The sequence below is a fragment of the Artemia sp. Qi Xiang Cuo genome, chromosome 20 (assembly GCF_049724085.1).
Source record: "Artemia sp. Qi Xiang Cuo chromosome 20, ASM4972408v1, whole genome shotgun sequence".
NCBI lineage: Eukaryota > Metazoa > Arthropoda > Branchiopoda > Anostraca > Artemiidae > Artemia > Artemia sp. Qi Xiang Cuo.
The window spans coordinates 18,159,769-18,180,429 of record NC_142813.1 but is presented as its reverse complement, the minus strand read 5'-3'; the positions used below and the strand labels follow the sequence as shown (position 1 = coordinate 18,180,429).

At 33.8% G+C, this 20,661-nt stretch overlaps 1 protein-coding gene across 2 annotated transcripts in view; it reads right to left on the bottom strand.

Moving 5' to 3' along the window:
• Nucleotides 1–13,467: 13,467 nt before the first annotated feature.
• The window catches only part of LOC148939955 (diacylglycerol lipase-beta-like), a 129,924-nt gene continuing 122,730 nt past the window's right edge, over nucleotides 13,468–20,661 (bottom strand). For both annotated transcript variants that reach the window (XM_089105869.1, XM_089105870.1), the window contains exon 15: nucleotides 13,468–20,021. In XM_089105869.1, coding sequence (XP_088961995.1) covers nucleotides 19,853–20,021 — 169 coding nt within the window. In that variant the 3' untranslated portion in view covers nucleotides 13,468–19,852. The remainder of the gene's footprint in view (nucleotides 20,022–20,661) is intronic.

The window sequence follows — 20,661 nt, the reverse complement described above, 5'->3', positions numbered from 1 at the left end:
GATGTTGCAGCTTAATTATAATTTTTTAATAATTTCTTTTATGAACTGTCTTTTTTATTTACCCAGGAAACAAATTAAAGAAAAAATTTACAACGTACTTACACTTTTTTCATAATTTATTAAATGAAATTTCTGTATTGTGTAGCCAAGAGGTGACTTCAAGAAAGAATTTGTTACTTACTTACTTACATTTTTTTTATAGTTTCTTAAATGAAGTTTCTGCATTGTGTATCCAAGAGGTGACTTCAGGAAAGAGTTTGTTACTTGCTTAAAATTTTTTAAAATTTCTTAAATGAAATTTCTGCATTGTGTATCCAAGAGGTGACTTCGAGAAAGAGTTTGTTACTTACTATGAATTTTGTCATAATGTCTTGAATGAAATGTCTTTTTTATTTATCCAGGAGGTGAATTCAAGAAAGAATAAATTTCTGCATTGTGTATCCAAGAGGTGACTTCAAGAAAGAGTTTGTTACTTACTATGAATTTTGTCATAATTTCTTGAATGAAATGTCTTTTTATTTATCCAGGAGGTGAATTCAAGAAAGAATTTTGTACTTACTTACAATTTTTGATAATTTCTTAAATGAAATTTCTGCATTGTGTATCCAAGAGGTGACTTCAAGAAAGAGTTTGTTACTTACTTACAATTTTTTTTCATAATTTCCTGAATTAAATTTCTGTATTGTGTATCCAAGAGGTGAATTCAAGAAAGATTTTGTTACTTACTTACTTACTTACAATTTTTTCATAATGACTTATCCATTAACGGAGGTTGATAAAGAATTTATTCATTCTGATACCTAGATTTTGTCAATGTTATCCTATGTGTCTGACAATAGATGTATGCAAATTCCTTTTCTTACATCTCCGACGTTTTATTAGACATTCTAAACGTTTGATATGCTAGCTTACTCTAAAAATAATGAACACATAACAATGTAATGCATAATATCTTTTTAATGAAATAATGCTATGTAGAATATTAATACAAAAAGTATATTATGATACATTATTATTATCAATGATTAACTTTGGACATTTTGAATCTGTTCCATAAAATAGTTCACCATGTTCTCTCTTGATATTGTAGCTATTGTCTTCTCTTAGTTCGTTATCAGTAGAATGATCATTATTCCATTTTGAGTCATACACAATTTTTACTGGTGTGTCATCAACAGGCTCAATATGCTTTTCGTCGTTGGTATTATTTGGTTCAATGACTGTTTGATCAATGACAGTAACGTTTGCTGGTGCTTCGTTTTTCATCGATTCATCTTTATATTCCATAGTGATATTTTCTGACAATGCCCTTTTTATTTTCTGGCAATTTCACTGTCTATTATCACATTATTTTTACACAGGTAACAGTTTCGGCACGTAGACAAGATATGGTTTACAATATTAGTAGAAGAGTAGGCCTTTCTTTTATTGATCTTTCGTTGAATGCTAATACCCGAAAGGTGACGATTGGATGTATCAGGAGGTAATGTGTTACCTGCAACAGTAGCAAGGAGTTGTCCTCTATCATCAATGATTATTTTTATGTTGGCATTCTCTTTGAGCGCAATCATCTCTGGAGATCTCAATCTCGCATAACAACCAACATAAGAGTTGAATTTTTTCGGTATTCCAAAGAAATTTAATTCCTTACTGTCATGACAATGCATGCATACATTTCCAATAGTGCTACCATCTGTACTTGTTTCAAAGTTTAAATACTTTTCTTTGTCGGTATTCAATGCTACAATAACCTTGTTATGTAAACACACTTTATTAAAATGCTCCATCTTCACTTTTTTTTAAAGATATGACTTATGTGTTTATCGTTCCATTGCGTAAAAAATACTGATTTAATACATGCAATAGATTAGGTAGTGTCAATAACCGGTTATAGAATACCAGTGGGAAAGTCACATCGTGTCTCTGACCAATCACATAGCGCAATTGTTAGAACTGTAAGCATATTTTGAAATTTTAAGTTATGTACAAAAAAAAAAATATAAATAAAGTTGAAAAATTTTGAAGTTTTAAAAAAAGTTTGAATTAAACGCTTTTAGGATATCGAGTGTATTTACTGATATCTACTGCATTACAGAGTCTCTCAAATCCAGTAGAGCTATTTTAAAATGTACAAGAATTATTTATTTAACAGAAATCCTAAATCTTGTTTTTAATGGGTATCAAGTAAAGAAAAACCACACGGAATCAGGCAACGGAGTCTCTCAAACCCCGTTAAGTTATTTTAAAAGATACAAGAACTACTTATTTACAACAAAAATTTCGTTTTTAATGAGCACTAAGTAAAGAAAAACCACACGGAATCAGGCAACATAGTCTCTCAAATCCCTTAAAGATCTTTTAAAATATACAAGAACTACTTATTTAACAAAAAAACTTCGTTTTTAATGGGAATCAAGGAAATAAAAACCACACGGAATCAGGCAACAGAGTCTCTCAAATCCCGTAAAGCTCTTTTAACAGATACAAAAACTACTTATTTACAACAAAATTGTTGTTTTTAATGTGCACTAAGTAAAGAAAAACCACACGGAATCAGGCAACAGAGTCTCTCAAACCCCTTAAAGCTCTTTTAAAAGATACAAGAACTACTTATTTAACACAAAAATTTCGTTTTTAATGGGTACCAAGTAAAGAAAAACCACACGGAATCAGGCAACAGAGTCTCTCAAACCCCTTAAATCTCTTTTAAAATATAAAAAAACTACTTATTTAAAACAAAAACTTAGTTTTTAATGAGCACTAAGTAAAGAAAAACCACACGGAATCAGGCAACAGAGTCTCTCAAACCCCTTAAAGCTCTTTTAACAGATACAAAAACTACTTATTTAAAACAAAAACTTCGTTTTTATTGAGAACTAATTAAAGAAAAACCACACGGAATCAGGCAACTAAGACTCTCAAACCCCTTAAAGCTTTTTTAACAGATACAAGAACTACTTATTTAAAACAAAAATTCGTTTTTAATGAGCACTAAGTAAAGAAAAACAACACGGAATCAGGCAACTTAGTCTCTCAAACCCCTTAAAGCTCTTTTAAAAGATACAAAAACTACTTATTTAACACAAAATACAGGCAAGCAAATAACATGGGAATTCCTATACACGCAAGCAAATAACTGAATTATCACTAAAAAGACATGTATATACCTTGAACTAGAAATTGCGTAAATCTCTTGGCAAAGGTGTAATGACCTGTAGAATAGGACTACCAGAAAAACCTGTTTGGTACGGGGGCCCCATAGAAGTATAAGGTTGATTACTACTTACATGTTATAGAACATAAACAATGGAGTATTTTGAAATATTTATCATCTCTGTTTTTCATGAAATATCAGTCATAATTTTTGCGCTTCGGATACTTAAGAAAAAGTTCTTTTTATTATGGTGGAAATTATCAAACAGTTCGTGGTAACGAACTGTAAGTAAGGAGCGACCCAGCTCAATGGTAAACGAAACTCTAAAAAACGGAATTTTGATACCAATAGATACATCAAAAGAATCAGATTTTAATTTTGATTTCAAATAGGCTATATAAGTTTCATCAAGTTTAGTTTTACCCATCAAAAGTTACGCGCCTTAGAAAATTTGGCTGATTTTTAAAAAAAAAGGGAAAAGACCCCCTAAAAGCTATAGAAGCTCAATGAAAATCACACCATCATATTCAACGTATCAGAGAACCCTACTGTAGAGGATTCAAGCTCCCATCTACAAAATGTGGAATTTTCCATTTTTTGCTAGAAGTAAGATCACGGATGCGTGTTTATTTGTTTGTTTTTCCCAGGGGTAATCGTAGTGACCCAGTGGTCCTAGAATATTGAAGGAGGGCTCATTGGAACGGAAATTAAAAGTTCTAGTACCCTTTTTAAGTGACCAAAAAAATGGAGGGCAACTAGGCCCCCTCCCACGCTCATTTTTTTCTCAAAGTCACCCAATTAAAATTTTTAGATAGCCATTTTGTTCAACATAGTCGAAAATCTATTAAATATATTTTTAGGATGACTTAATCCCCCACAGTTTCCAGGGGAAGGGCTGTAAGTTATGAACTTTGCCTATTGCTTACATATTGTATTGGTTATTGGGAAGTATACAGACATTTTTAGGAAGGATTTTTTTTCTGGTGGGGGCGGGGCTGGAGGAGGTGGTTACTCGGGAGAATCTTCCCATGGAGGATGTTTCTTTGGGGTAAGGGACATCTCTATGAAGGGGGTGCCGGATTTCCAAGCATTATTTAAATTACGATCAGAAATTAAATTAAAAAAAAGCAAGTTTTTTCAACTGAAAGTAAGAAGCAACATTAGAACTTAAAACGAACAGAAATTATTACGTATATGAGGAGGATTTCCCCCAAGTCAATACCTCGCTCTTTACGTTACAGTTTTTTTTTAGTGCTTTCAAAAGAGCTATCTATTCTAATTAAACGGCCTTTGTGATTCAGGGGTTTGTGAATTAAAATTTTCTTTTATTTTTAACGTAAAGAGCGCGGTATTGACTAAGGGGAGAACCCCCTTATATACGTAATAACATATACGTAATAAAAAATAACAATAAAAAAAAACAAGCTATACGGCTCAATAGTAATCGAAACTTTTAAAAACGGAATTTTGATGTCAATAAATGTATTAAAAGAATGAGCTTATAATGCTGATTCTAAATATATAAACTTTTATTAAGTTTAGTATTACTCATCAAAGGCTACGAGCCTGAGAAAATTCACTTGATTTTTTAAAGAGGGGGGAAACATCCCCTACAAGTGAAAGAATTTTAATGAAAATCACACCGTCAGAATCAGCGTATCAGCAAACTCTATTACATAGGTTTCAAGCTCACATCTGCAAAAATCTGCAACTTTGTATTTTTTGCCAGAAGAAAAATATACGAATATAGAAGTTCATTACTTAAGTTAATTTGTAAATTACGTCAGAACCAAATTTAGAGACAGCAATTTAGCAAAAGAAAAGTAAAATTTTTATGCAAATTTTGTTTACTTATTCAATGACGGTGAGCCAAAATAAAAGCTGCATTAACTAAACGATCAGAAATTAAATAAAAAAAACAAGTTTTTTAAACTGAAAGTAAGGAGCGACGTTAAAACTTAAAACGAACAGAAATTATTCCGCATATGAAAGGGGCTGTCCCCTCCTCAACGCCTCGCTCTTTACGCTAAAGTTTGACTCTGTCTCACAACTTTATTTTTTAAAACAATAAAAAAAAAACTTTAACGTAAAGAGCGAGGCGTTGAGGAGGGGACAGCCCCTTTCATATACGGAATAGTTTCTGTTCGTTTTAAGTTTTAATGTCGCTCCTTACTTTCAGTTTAAAAAACTTGTTTTTTTATTTAATAGCCCAAAGGAGCTAAACTATCACGTTTTAAACAAGCAGAACGAGTTAAACTAGCAAATCATGTTAAACAAATCATCTGTGTAGTCAAATTTTAGTAAATTCGTATTTTCAAAATAGCCTTTATTCGTTATCCATAGCTACCTGTATCAGCTGTGTAACCCAAACTGAATGTTGGGTCACTTTCATCAAAGGTAATTTTATCAAAATTTTTCAAAATGATAACGTCTGAAAAACATTTCTTTACTGATTACCCATAAATGCAAACTTTTCTGACGAAATGCCGTATTTGGTACAAAGCTTGTTGCTTTGTTTTGCCAATTTAATCAAATCCAAATCGATTTTTGTAGCAGCACATCAGGGTGAAACTTAAGATAGCGATTAAGATTGCGATTTTTTTAAGATAGTGAGCCATTCTATTTAGTCTTATTTTTTTGCATTTTAAGAAAAATAATCCGCCTAAAAATATTCAGATCCAAAAGCACTAAAAATTAAATTGTATTAAGTTTGAATTTTGGATGTTTCACAATGCAGAAATTCAATAACCAATGCAAAATGTTTTAAGTATAAAATCCTTAAGAGGGCCATATGCTACGCGCGTGATTCAGGCTGCGAAGCCACCAATTATAAACTCTAATGAAAAAACTTCGTTTCTGCAGTTTCTACAGTGCCAAAAATATTAGGTTTTCCCTCATTTTCAAAGTAAGCAAAATTCCCTTGACTTGTTTACAGAGTTGCCACCTGTAGCACGAAAGTGCTATTTTAGCGCTATTTCATCATGTGTAGCCCTGTAATACGTGCTACGTTGAATGTAGCACTTTCTCTCTTCTATGACCAAATTGAAAATATAGACATAGAAAATACAATTACATGATGTGTCTCACATCAAAATATATGTACGACATTTTTAATCCATGACAATAATTTAAATACATTTAAATATGGGATATGTGTCCGCGCGTACATTTTCCCATTCAGCGCTGTGACCAGGTACATTTTCATTCCTTATCATTAAAAAAGATAAAAAAAACTGACCTAAAAACTAATGTAAGTACACTTAAACGGACCATGCGCTAACGGACACGTGTCAAAAAAATTTGGACTGTAGCACCGAAAATCACTAAGTAGTACGCAAATTTGCGCGATTGTAGAACTTTAGGAACTGACCGTGGTAGCAACCCTGCTTGGTTGTGCTTTCTTTATTTTTGTTTTGAACTGAAAGCTACCATGCTTTTAGCTGCACATGGTTATAAACTGTTGCCGATATTACCATTTTGTAACCGAAATGATATATTCAAATATTCAGATTTAGTTACAGTGACAACGACGAGGATTCGACAAAAATGTAAATGTACACGAAACACCTTGTTAGAAACCTAGCGTTGTATTTACGGTTGTCACCAAGACTTCATTTCACAGGGAATTATCACAATCCAAAAAGGTAGTGTTTATTTACAATTATGTGTTCAAAAAGTGTGTGATTCAATTTCATTTCCCGATTTCTATAGGAGGGGGTTAAAATGTAGAGAATAAACCGTTAAACTATCAATATAATTTAAGCCTAAAAAAAGATATAAATGAAATGAGACATCCTCCGCATCCCCTAAATAAAGATTTGTTCGACGAAACCCCTTTCAAAACCATGAATTTGGTGGGGGTGGGGCATCCCCTACAATAATAAAAATCTTTATTCTAGGGACTCAAATTTTCGACGAACAGGAAAACACTTTTCGACCATCATTTTTCTCAGCTTTTCACGAAATGAGAGGAAGGTGATTCTTCTTTTTAAATGAACCATTTAATGACCTTGAAGATTCATTGACCTTGAAGCTTCATAATGGCATTGAAGCTTCAGAAGAAACAAAATGGGAGCACTACTTTCTAGTTTGATCCTATTTCAAGTTATTCCAACTTGATTTATTGAATCAAAATCTTTGAATTTCGTGACAAGACTCTTGAATGCAGCTTTGCAGTCTCCTGGTGACCTTTTTGGGTTGCTTCCCGGATAGTATTGATTTGTCTTCAAATTAATTTTTATTAGAACGTTTGCTTTTTTATTGACAGGTAGGTATCTCGACAAGGGGCACTCAAAATGATGAACAAGCCAAAAGCCGAAAACAAAAAAATAAGACGATTAGAACACGAAAAAGGACACATAAACTTTTTCTAGGTATAAATATTCCATCGAAGAAGCCTCTTTAAAGATTCTTCTTCTATTAAGCCATATAACAACTTATTAAAAAATCAAGTACATTAAAGGTACTAAAAATACTGTTTAACAAAATGATTTGACGTATTTCATTAATTTTAGTGCCTGAACTGTAGAATGAGGTAAGTTTTACAAAGGGACATGTTGAAGTTGGGGCCTCTTTACGCTCAATGCACTTTTTTCCCGCAAAGCCCACCAGCTACTTAATTAAATTATCAAAAAATTGTGTATATTCATAACTCTTCATATTTCTAATGGAGAGGGATCCTCTTTCACCAAGTCTGCCGAACCCCTTTCACTTCATCACTACTGATAAGAAGGATATAGGTGAGTCCGTCCAAAAGGGTTTTCTGTTCCTTTTTTCCCTCCTATAACAATCCGTACAGTGTTCTATAAGTTTGCAAAATATCTGCTTAGCCTTCCCCCCTGGCAAAGAAACCGCCAGATTTCAGCACGTTACGGACTCGATGACCCCTTTGTCGTGATCGTGACCAGGAGGGAAAAGTTTCTGAAATCTTTAGACCCAACGCATAGTATGTTTGAAGCTATAGTTAGTACTGTGTAATGGTTGTCTTTTTATGTAAATAGTTTCGCCAATGGTTTTTGAAGTATTAATTTAAGTTGCTCGTTTGTTTGATATGTTGTTGTTTTCTTTTCATTTTCTCTCTAATCCATTTTTACTTTTTTTGTATTGTTAAAGATGGGTAATAAAAAACATTCATTCATAAAGCTTGCACTAGCGAGTGATTTCAAATATTCGTCACTCTACTTAGTTTCCGCTCACCTGGAATTCTTCCGGGACATCAGCTTCTGTCTACTTAATTACTACCTTTATAGGGGGAGCACCTGCTTTATTACATTTGAGCATCTTGTTTAGGCTTGATATGTACGGACATTATGTGGGAAGTAGGCAGCTTGTCACCCACTCTGATTTACACATCTGGAATATTCAACAGTTGTCATAAATGGAAAGGATGATGATCATTAAACAAAGTGTCGAATTTTTATGGCTGCTCAATCCTTTAAATAGAAAAAAAATACAAGTATAACAAATTTAAATATAAAATACCTTGCTCTTTACGGTAAAGCTGTTGGCACTTAAAAAAAAAATCCTATTCTAGTTAAATGGTTCCTGTTTCAGCAGCCGTTCTTAAAAATTGGGACAAACAGGCAAACTTTAGCGTAAAGAGCAAGGTATTTAGGAAGGGAAAATCCTCCTCTCCCCTCCCCTTATATTGATAACAATAGATCCATCAAAAGAACTAACTTTATATACCGATTCGAAATATATAATTTTCATTAAGTTTAGTGTTACCCATCAAAAGCTATAAGCCTCAGAAAATACCCTTGATTTTCGAAAAAGCTGGGAAAAAAACCCTAAAATCAAAAGATCTTAATTAAAATCAAACCTTTGGATTCACCATATCTGAGAGCCCTGATACAGACGTTTCAAGCTTCTATATATAAGGATGTGGAATTTTGTAAATTTTTTTTGCCAGAAGAAAGATTATTAATGCGTCTTTATTTTTTTTTCAGGGGAATCGCATCGACCCATTGGTTCCTAAAGTTCGGAAGAGGGCTCATTTGAACGAACATAAAAAAATTCTAGCGTCCTTTTTAAGTGATCGAAAGAATTGGAAGGCATCTAGCCCCCCTCCAAAGCCCTCTTCCTCCCAAAGGAATCCGATCAACATTTTGAATAGCCATTTGACTCAGCATACTTAGAAAGGCCAATAATTATACCATTGGGGATGGCGTGACCCCTTATAGTCCCTGGGGAAGGGGCTGTTAAGTTACGCAATTTGCCCATTGTTTACACAATTGCCTTGTATTTGTCATTGTGAAATATACGAATTTTCTGGGGATGGAATTTTCTGTGGGGGATTTTCCACGGAGAGGAAAGTTTCCAGGGGGAAATTTTACTAAGGAGGAGGGAAGGGGATTTCCTGGCGTGATTTGAAAAACGGTCAGAAATTAAGCAAAAAAAGTTTTTTTCAACTGAAAGTAAGGAGCAACATTAAAAATTAAAATAAACAGGAATTATTCGATATACGGGGGGGGGGAGCTTTTCCTCAGCCAACGCTCTTTACGCTATAGCTTAACTTTTTGTCACAATTCTTTGAGAAAGACTGCTGAAACACAAGGGCCGTTGAATTTGAATGTTAAGTATTTGTAAAGAACTTTATGACTTAGCGTAAAGAGACTGAGGGTCGAAGAAGGCGCAGCCCCCCTCATATACGGAATAGTTTCTGTTTGTTTGAAGTTTTAATGTTTGCTCCTTAATTTCATTTGAAAATACTTTTTTTTATGAGAAAAAACGGCTCTAAAGATACTTTTTAGGCTTATAGGAATCGTCATGCTCTTAGGGGTCATGCTTCCACACCTTGCGGGTATTCTAAATATGGTCAAGCACAAAAGCTATTTTTTAAGCTCGATAGCATGAGTTTTCCCCCAATTACTCATTATTTAAAAATGTAGTAACTTTTCACGTGTGGATGTAGTAACTTTTCATAAAAATCATTTTATGAGGCTCAGCGTCAGCTGACCATCACACAGACTAAGTGCGCATAACTGAATTTTCTCAGGGACTAGCTATCATGGAGACCTGTCGAGAATTTGTGATTTGATGACGAAATTTTACTAAAACGACAGTAAAATTTACGCTCCTTTTGACGGCGAGCTTGTGCAATCAAATCTGGTGATATCACAGGGTACTCTTATAGCGTCTAAATTACTCAAATGGTCATTCCTTTGAGCTGATTTTTAGCATTTCCCGAGCAGGTATGTTAGAATATTTTTAGGGACTGCCCTTTCATGAACATTATAAATAAAATGTATTTCCATTTGATCGAAAAAAAAATTCGCACTTTCTGATGGGGCAAAATTCGTTAAAATTAACATTTCCATCCCGGGCACAAAACATAAGAAAGTTCAATGATTTTTCTAAAATTTCAAAAAATTAGCATTCAACTTTTAGTTTTCTGTCATTTATTTGAATCTTGTATCCAAAATTTTACAAGTTATGTAAAGACAGCCCAATCAATTCTAGATTGTTTGACCACCCGTCTAGGGCTAAACGGAAAGCAGGTCTAAAAAGTTTATAATGGACGAGATAGGATATACGTCTGGTTGAATAGCTATTTCCTACTGAATGGGGCAATTTGGGGAAGGGGGCTGTGCCCGCTCTGAATTTTTTTGCTTCCCCAGATTTTGGGGTACTTTCATTCATTTTTTTTGTATTTTTATTGAAAAAGCTGAACAAAACGACAAGCTTGCCCACTAGATATAAAAAATACACTTAACCCCTCCACTAAACTTTTGTGAATGGATGCTCACTTAGAAAGTTGTTTTAATAGATGAATGAAACTTTCATGAATGGATCTTGAGTCCAAATTAGTGTCTGAGAGAAGTCTTCGGTACCGATTGAAGGTATTAAACACCTTTTCAATACCTAATACCTCTCTAAGTTATTTATTCCCCAGGTTTAGCTTACTTGCTTGCATTCGTTTCAAGTTGCGAGCCCTTGGCTAAACTTGGCGTCCGATATTGGATGAGATGTTTAGCTCCAGGAGGGTCTGTCCGCAGTTCATGGCTCGACGACTGACTACCACTGTCGATCCTGCAAACTAGCCACCCTGCCACCCATATCTAATGTCATCAATTACAGACTCCTTTGGTGGTTTGGTCATGTAATACCACGCCCTGACAACTCTATCACAGTGAGGTTAGCTAATAGTGTCGTTCTCTTTAAATATTAACCTTGGCAAGGCGGTTCCTAGAACTTAAGCTGAGTTTTAAGCTAAATTTGGGGCTTTATTCAAATGTATAACTTTGAGCCTTACAAATAGGAAATCTTTTGAGCCTTACAATTGGGAAAGTAGAAGGAAGCTTGAAAAGAGCTTCCCGGAACAAATTTGAGCATGAGTCGATCTAAAAAACTTTCACATACCTAACGGTAACACTCATCATATTCATGAAATTCAAAAACAGAGCGTCCGGAACAGGGAGAATATGTATTTGGCTAAAACTTCACAGACCTGAATTTAGCCAGTAGACAGACTCTTGAAACTTTTATTCAACTAGCATAAGTTTTCTCAGTTAGCAAATAGTCCATCAGCTAAAGGTTTACAGTAGACGAACTACGATATTTTCCCACTGTCTAAAGTATTTTTAAACTGACAGTTTTTAATACTCAGAAACAGGCAAATGGTCGGTAGAAAACAGGCACGTACGCTGTTGTTTTTTTTTGTAGAGGGCCAAAAGTAAATAGACTTAAAAGGGGGGGGGAGGCAATAATAAAACTCACATTTGACTTAATAACTTGAATAAGAAGTGCCCAAATTTCAAGAGAAATATATGATTCCATGGGGCCACTACAGGGCCCCATTGCACTTCCTGGCTGAAGGGCCTTGAGACGGAGATCAGCACCGCACGGTTTGGGCTTTAAAAGTCTAGTGCTGTATCCTTTACTTTTTTACCTTTACCAGTTCGGGTACGTTTTAATGAGCCTCGTTACGTTTTGGTCTTGTGGCTCTTTTTGACCGAAACGAGTTTTTTTTTTGTATATTGCTTTTCACTGGCTCTATCGAAAATTGGATTTACAATTGAAGGGACACTTCTTAATTGTTTTTAGCTTAAATAGCTTTCCATTATAACTTACCAATTGAAGAAAAGAACTTGATATGATATTGGTTGCCAAATAAGGCGGTTTTGAGGGTCAACTTTTCATGTCCATATCAGATGTTCTTCAAATTTTATGCCGGCATTGGTCTGTATGTTGCTTTTAATCTAACAGAATGTCAATGTCTATGTATAGAAGGGCTTGGGATGTAGGTTCAATTCAGTAGAGGTCACTCAAGGCACACGAGAGCACATACAATAAAAGTTTGAAGTTTGAGATTTTATTACTTCTTCACCCACTTGTCCACTGGCCCGATATTTCGTAGCCTGGCTCAACTTGTGAGGAATCAGGAAACATTTGATGAGCCAACCTTGGCCCGAAGTCTCGTCTCTGTAAGTTCCTAATGGAGCAAAAAGGAAGTATGAAATTTAGAAAAAAAATCCTACTACTATGCCAAGATATTTAGGAAAAATTGACAATCAGACTTCTTGCATGTTTTTTTTTACCCCAATAAAATTGTCAATTAATTCCTATTCAATTTTAAACACCTCTTGTTTTTCCTTTTGGCGAGTTTACTTGTTTTACAATGTTGAATTTTTGATTTTATTGGGGAACGCAAATTTAGTTTAAATCTCAGTTAGTACTATGTTTTTTAGTATTTATATTGATTTCACATTAGCTAATAGGCATATCACACTGGTTTACTTAAACTTCGTAAGAATATAAAGTTGGTTCTGGTTGGTGAATTATTTTTAGCTAACCAGCCAGAGACCGTTACACTTTGTTACCTTAAATAGCTTACGTTACGGAATGACAATTTGAATAGCTACTATTATCTTTGTGGCACCAAAAAATGGTTTGTGTCGCAGATATAAGCATATCTCAGAATAGACTAGTAGATATTTATTTACAATTTATTTGGAGGATGCTTCATGTTTTTCAAAGCATCAAAAACAATTGAATTACACGGTAATATTAAAACTCTTAGACGCATGAGAGCTGGAGGTGCGGACCAAAGGCCTGTTCCCATAGGAGCGTACATAGGGGTTCTACGTAACTGGTGCTTTAATACCAAGGGTGACAACCCTGGTTATTTTGGAAAAATGCATCTAAAATTTTGAAAGAAATCTTGATATACGCTTGGGACCAAAGGTAAGTATAACCCTCTCCTAAACACCTGAACAGTTCGAAAAATACTGATTGGTAGTTACACTACTATAAATAATATCCAATCAATAAGTATATCTGAAAGCCAGAGAACAACAAGAAATTATAAAATAGAAGCACATTTATTGGAAAAAGTAAATATGTCAAGTAACACACAGTAACGACACAGCAACTAAGGATGGAGTCAAGGAGCATCACAGTTGTGTAATTTAACCTACACTTTCCTTAATAATCAAACAAGAATTTTTCGTTTTGCGACAAGTACATGCACACCCTAAGTAGCAATATATCATGCAACTTACCTGACTAGAAAATATATATATATATATATATAATGACAGAATATTCAAGGCCATAGACATTCCCAGATAGGGTTTTATTCCACATACATTATGGTGAATGAGCATGCACTAAATATACCTTTTTTTAAATATCTAAATATAAGTTTTTTAATGAGAGGATCGACAAATTGCACCCATAAGTTTTTAATTAAGACTCATTCACAATAAGATTTTACTAATACTGAGATTTACCTAGTATTAATTTGAGCCAATCAGAATTTTTTATAGATATCACCCAATCAGAAAATTCTACAAAAAATCTGATTGTCTCAAATTACCCCAATCTAAACCTCAATATTAGAAAAGCCTCAGTTTGAACGGGCCTTTAATGTCTAGTATTTAGTATCTAAACATTAATTTGTTTAGCGTAAGAAAAATATTCCGTAAAAGAAAAGAAAAAGTCGCGTGTGGCGACAATTACTAGCTTCTTTTACTTTATACAATGATATTTCTTTTGAAAATCCGAAGAAACCCGAGTATCAGACCCACAGAGTGAAACTAAATACAGAAATAATTAGTATTGTTTTCCTACAGTACAAAGAGTACAAATAAGTAACTTCCAAGATTATTTTCAAATACATACTATGTACCCCACCCTCCCACCAAGTTTGTTGGTACTTCCACAGTTTAAAAAAATACTATAATCAACCCGATCATATTCTAATCAACCCAAAGAAGAGAAATTAAGGGAAAGGGGGAGAGGAAAGACGAAGAAGCGAACTTTAACATTTGGAGCTAGTTTTTTCGTACACAAATTCTTGTGCGGAAGACAAATTAAAGTTTAAGCGCAAGAAACAAGAACTGTAATTAAAACATACACAACGTTCAATCAACTCTTAAGCGAAAACTTAAATATTGGAAAAGTACCAGTATTTTTTCTAAAAGCTTTTTAAATAAAATAAGCTATAGAATATATGTTCTTCACAATGTACTAGTTCCAAGTCAATCTTAGCGCCAATCTAATGGTGTACCGTCAACTAAAAAACGAGGAAAGGCAACATCTACCATTGCAAATGAAGAAGCCGAACAAAAAAAAAAATCCAAATTCCCAATATTTTTAATATAACTTCACATCAGATAAAATGATGAGGGCCTTCTTTGACTTCTTTCACATTATTTAACGTTAAAGCTAATTATTTTATGGTCTATACTTAAGAAATTAATTCAAAACCTCAAATAGGTTTCTTTGCATTAAATGACCGAGAGGAAAAGCGAAAAGGAATGAGAACAAAAATAAATTCTTCCCCTATTATATTTGGATAAACAGCATCATAGGAGTAAGCTACTAGCACACACATACATGCTCATATATGTGTATATGAACAAACAAAGCAGATTACAAACTACCTCTGGAAAGTGGAGGATTTAATATAAAACTTCAAGGACTTTTACTTGACATGCTAACATAGGTTAGAACTTAGAGCATACTGGTTGGAGGTTAAGAAGTAAGTTTCTTAATTGAAAATTTTCTACACCAAAACCAATACGTGTAAAGAACGACAATGAAGTTATGAATATAGATATCCATAAAACCATCCGAAATTGGATAATTTTTGAGACACTGAAAGTAAAAAACGCGGTGTGACATCTTGGAAGTTTCAAAACTAATTTGAGCAAGTCATCATGTCAATAAACTCTTCAACCGGTAATATATAGCCCTCTAAATAACAAGTAATGATTCGTTCTTCTCCCCTTCTTCTTTGTATATTATTTGTTAATACTTAGCAATTTTAAACCGAGAAACTGCTATATAAAACGATGTAACATTATATTAAAATTTTTGGGCGAGATTTACTGTCCTTATTATGGGTAATTCTAACTGAGTGCTACCCATTCCCTTATGTTAGAAGTGGAGACAAATGTCTTTGGAACACCATATCTCTTTACAGTAATCATAAACCTTACATTTGACAGATTAAAAGCAAGATATGTTATTTAAATGTTTTCAGTCATTTCAGTTCATGTAACTAAACTTAACCTATGATGCAGCTAAAGCTTATATTTAAAAATACCCCCAGCTACATTCAAAAAAGTGGAAAATGTTTCTGTATCGGTTTTTCTTATAATTTACGGAATTTGAGTTTATAAGATCGTCGTTGGCAGATTTTTTTTTAAATAGGGGCGTTGGTCTAGCAGAGTCTCTAATCTAATACAAATTCATATATAATACTTAGTTTTTACATAACATTATTCTTGTAAAATAGTAATTCCTTGGCCCTAAAACAAGAAATTGAAGATTATTTAAAAAAAGGTTCTGATTAGAAACAGCAGAGTGTGATGTCTAAGGCCGAAAAAACACCTTAACATCACCACTGGGTTTACATGCATGTGAACAAGATAAAACAAATAGTTTATTAATATTTCTAATACTGAGAACAGCCCCCTTTCAAATCTCAAATTTTTGATTTAAAAATGAAATTAAACTCCACCAGGTGCACCGTCAATAATATTGAATTTTTCAATCCTCTTCCTGCTTTACTTGATCAAACCCCACTTCGGATGAATTTGACTAGTATATAACTCCTTGGGCTATCTACAATGACACTTTGTGGAATTTCGATCCCTCTCCCCAAAATTAAGTTCTTAAATGACTTCAAGGGTCCCATTTCAAATACTCAGGCCGTTTACAATTCCTTTGTTAGACCAATTTAGGAATGACCCTGTGCAGTGTGGCACAATGACCCTTCAAAACAAAATCTCTGATAAAATTGAATTAGTTCAAAAGAGAACCCCATAAATTGTTTCCAAAGAAAGTAACATGTCTTAATCTTGCCCCTGTTACTTAACAAAGGATCAGCCAAATCATTTTTGAACACTGACGGACTAAAAAATTTTCAAACTTTGCAAAGGCCATGTCTGCGTTTGCTAATTAATGAACCTAAAAGACTTCCCTCAAACTCACATTCCTTGTTAAACCCAGGTCTCTTCGACTATTTTCTCCAAATTTATTCATTACCCCTTTGGCACCCACACAGAACATATAAAAGTATTTGAACCTCCCTACTATTTGAACTTTTCATTAATTAATCCCTTTACCCCTCTTATTTTTTTATCCCACCTTAACTCCAAATTATCACCCGCTTTACCACATCTGTACTTAAGATCATTTTACATTCTTTTTTTTTTTATTATTATCACGAATTTTTGTTAATTTGCAATGTTTTCACTTGTGTTATTTACAATTTAGTTTGAATTTTACTTCTTAAGGAACGGAGCATTTGTTGTAAAGTGGGCTATGCATAGCAAGTGTAAAACTATTGGGAGGGGTTGAAATCACGCACTATAGCAGGGGTTGAATTGGAGGAGATATGGTTGATTTTTAAAAATCACGTACACTGGGTGACACGTGTCAAGCGTGCCAAGACTAGCAAAACCGTACCACACGGTCGGAGAAATGTGCCAAGCGGTACAGGGAAAGGACCACGCGTGGCAGAACTGTGCATTAAAAGTGGCGTTCGAAGATGCAAACCAGGTGGGGAAAAGTTGGCGAACTCTAGAAAATATCTAATTAGACCATCTCTTACCCCTATGTATTCAGATCGTAGACATATTTTTATTAATAGACCTTATTTTGAATAAACTATGGACTTTTTATCATAGACTCTATTTTAGAACAATAGATCTATGATTTAGATGATGTAAACACCTCGAAAGAGAACTAAATGCTTATTGTCAAGCGTTTCTGTCTATAATAAAATTTTTTTGTTCTCTGGTCAGAGAGGTAAAAAGTTCAGACAGAAGATCCTCTGAATCCCTCTAAATATCCCGTAGAAATCCTCCTTAAGAATTCCGCTCCTGTTCTTATGAGAAATAATTGCCTAATTTGTAATATACGGGATTGTATATTACAAATTAGCCTACATATATGAATTCCTTCACTATTTCCTACCTTGCGTCAATTCTACGAATACTAATATGCTTTAGTCGTTTTGGGACATCTCCCAGGACCGAAAAAGCATATTTTTCCTATATTTTACAATATTTCCTATATTCTTTTCTACAATGACGTCAATTCCCAAGAATTTAGGGGAGGGGCGAAGCATATTTTTTAATATGTAATGGGGAGGGGGCAAAATTGTCGTTTCTCAAAGTTTTCCCAAAATGCAGGGGAAATTCACCCGCTCCACTTGAGGCCATCCCTCCTCTACGTATTTAGGCTATTATATATTTATCACGCATCGTTTTTTGGAACTCCGCATTTATTTTCAATAATAAGCTGTTACTTATAGTCACATCCTTCGCCCCTTTCATTGGTCAGTTCTAGGCACACCTGCGACCACAGCTTTCAAAGTCTATTAACAAGCAAGAAGCAACAATACATATACTAATCAACGACAAACAATATGAATATATTTCTGCGGAAATTATCAAACAAGGACAATGGTGAGTAAAACGGGGTAAAAAAAGAATTCCGATGCTAATATAACTCTTTGTTTTATATTGACAACCTGATCTTTACTTATTTTAAGGAGCCGTTTATATTCAAGAAATCTAAACTAAAATGAGACGGAAACATCTTAATTCTACGCAGAGAATCGCAAGATAATTGCTATTTTATATTAAACTTCTCATTTTTATTTAGATTTATATCATATCCTCTATTCCCAAATTTAAATAATGCAATAAGATTTAAACTAGTTATATGAAATATTTTGCGAAATATCATAAAATTGACTATTTACCAACGAATCCGAAGACATTTTATTTTTGTTTAATCTTATAAAAAGATTATGTCAAGTAAAGGCTTATGCAGGTTGGACCCTTTCTGTATCACTTTCTATAATGTTGCGGTCAAATTCAAAGACCGTTGGAATTATCTAGAGTGCTCTCAAAAATACCTTTAAGTCTTTGTCCATTTGTTAGAACAAAAATGGTTTTAGGCAGAGGGAAGTTTAATATTTACTGAGCAACAAATAGGTGAAGATTAATTCGGCTCTCCCAAAATCAACATTTTGGCGTTCAACGTTTATTTAGTTTTTAACATTTAGTTTTATTAATCACAAAACAGTCTTTGGTGTCAGATAAGCCAGAATCGAGTGATAAATCCCGTAAGTCAGATCTTTTTTTGTAAAACCCGTTATTTGACAAGATGAAACAACGTACCAAAACCCAGTATCTCTTTATCAACAAAAATCTATCGCTGTTAGATAACAGAAAATCGAGTATTTTGAGGAGTATTTTACAAAAAAACAAACATTATATTCTATTTATTTCATTTTACTCTATTGCGGTTGTTTTTCATTTTTTTGCTCTGCATTTCTCTCTTTTTGAGATCTTCTTTCTTTTAACAATTCTTTAGGTTTATTTTACCCAATTCTGCGAGCTAAGCTCTCTGTTGGGAGTTTGAATTCAATTTGATTACATCGTTTGTTAATAAATCCCATCCTATAGCTAATTCGTTCTAATCTATTGCTGATACACTGATGTCATAAAACACAAAATCGCTTCGAAGCCCATTAGTGAAAAAATCGAGCACTGGCTCTCAATAGATCTCGCTGTTATGCTAAAAGGTAGTAAGTGACCTATTTTTGAAAACCTATTTGCAAAATTTACATGCCAAAGTATAGATTGACAAACTAAAATTATTATCTGGGGATTCCACTAACTCCTTAAATGTTTGCACATTTACTCTTCGGGTAACTGTGTTCCCCCTTTTCCTTTAAGGGCCGTAAATATATTTTTATTTCAATTTCTATGCATTCCTGGACATGACAGTTGAAACCATTAAGTGAAACAGGAATATATTACTAACAAACTGAAAAAAAACATCAGTCCTCTATAACTGCGTAATGTATCCATTATCTTGAATACCGCTAGCTCAAAGGCAACTTAATATAATTTTACGCAATGCATACCGAAATGAAACCACATAATCAGCTGTAAACTGTACATTTAAGGACTTATGTTAGACTGAACTTAAAAAAATATCTAAAAAAAAAACTAAAAAAAAAGATTAGAAAGAATGCCTTATTTCCTTCACTCCGATAATACCAAAATATGAGGAGCACCCATAGGGTCGGGGCATAATGATCTACTCTTCGTTGGAAGTATGAGCTACTAGAAGTTTACCGTTCGGTAAAATTTGCACTACTACACAAACCAATAAATAAATAATTCATTAAAGAGTAATTTCTGTCGAAATAGGAATGACTCATTTTCATACTGAAACTACTTCTGAAAGCACTAGATCACTCGATTTGGACTCAGCCTGAAGAATTTTAGCAACAACATGAGGCAGATGATCTCTCAATATACCAGGAGATAAAAGGATTTGGTCATATTCTTCACGATTAGCCCATCGAATTTTGTATCGAGATTCATCGGAACTGAAAAAAGGGGGAAATCATTTAGTTATTCTGGCTTTCCTGCCATTGGAAACTGGACAATTTGCTAATATTACAAGAGCTACTAGAGTACGCATGTGATTTAAGAGATGCAATGCTTCTGACCTCACCAGAAAAAAAAACTGGATAATCATCAATTATGAAATATCTTTAAATTCCATTTAAATTTTAGAACTTATAATTAAAAGCCGGATATGAATTTAGTATTTTTTTTCAATTTTCACTATGATCTTGTAAATTATCAGACACCAGAGGTCACCCTATGCATTCTCAACTAGCAGACAAAAAAACACCAGCTTAGCGAATGGTAAAAATACATCCCTTCAAACACTATTAATTATGCAAACTAAATCTTATACCAGGAGACCACCAGATTCGTCTGAGCAAAAGGAAAGGAACATTTTCTTTTGTAAACCTGTCAACAACAACCTGTCAATTTTTTTTTGTTATGGTCCTCAACAAGTTCACTTCCAGGATCCATATTATCATTGGTGTTATGTTTCATCTTTTTTTTTTATTTCAATAAATTGAATTGAACTGCCATGTTTGCTGATTTCAACAAGATTTCTGATTGCAAAAGACAATAGTGTTAGTAAGAAAATCGGAAAGGCTAAATAATATA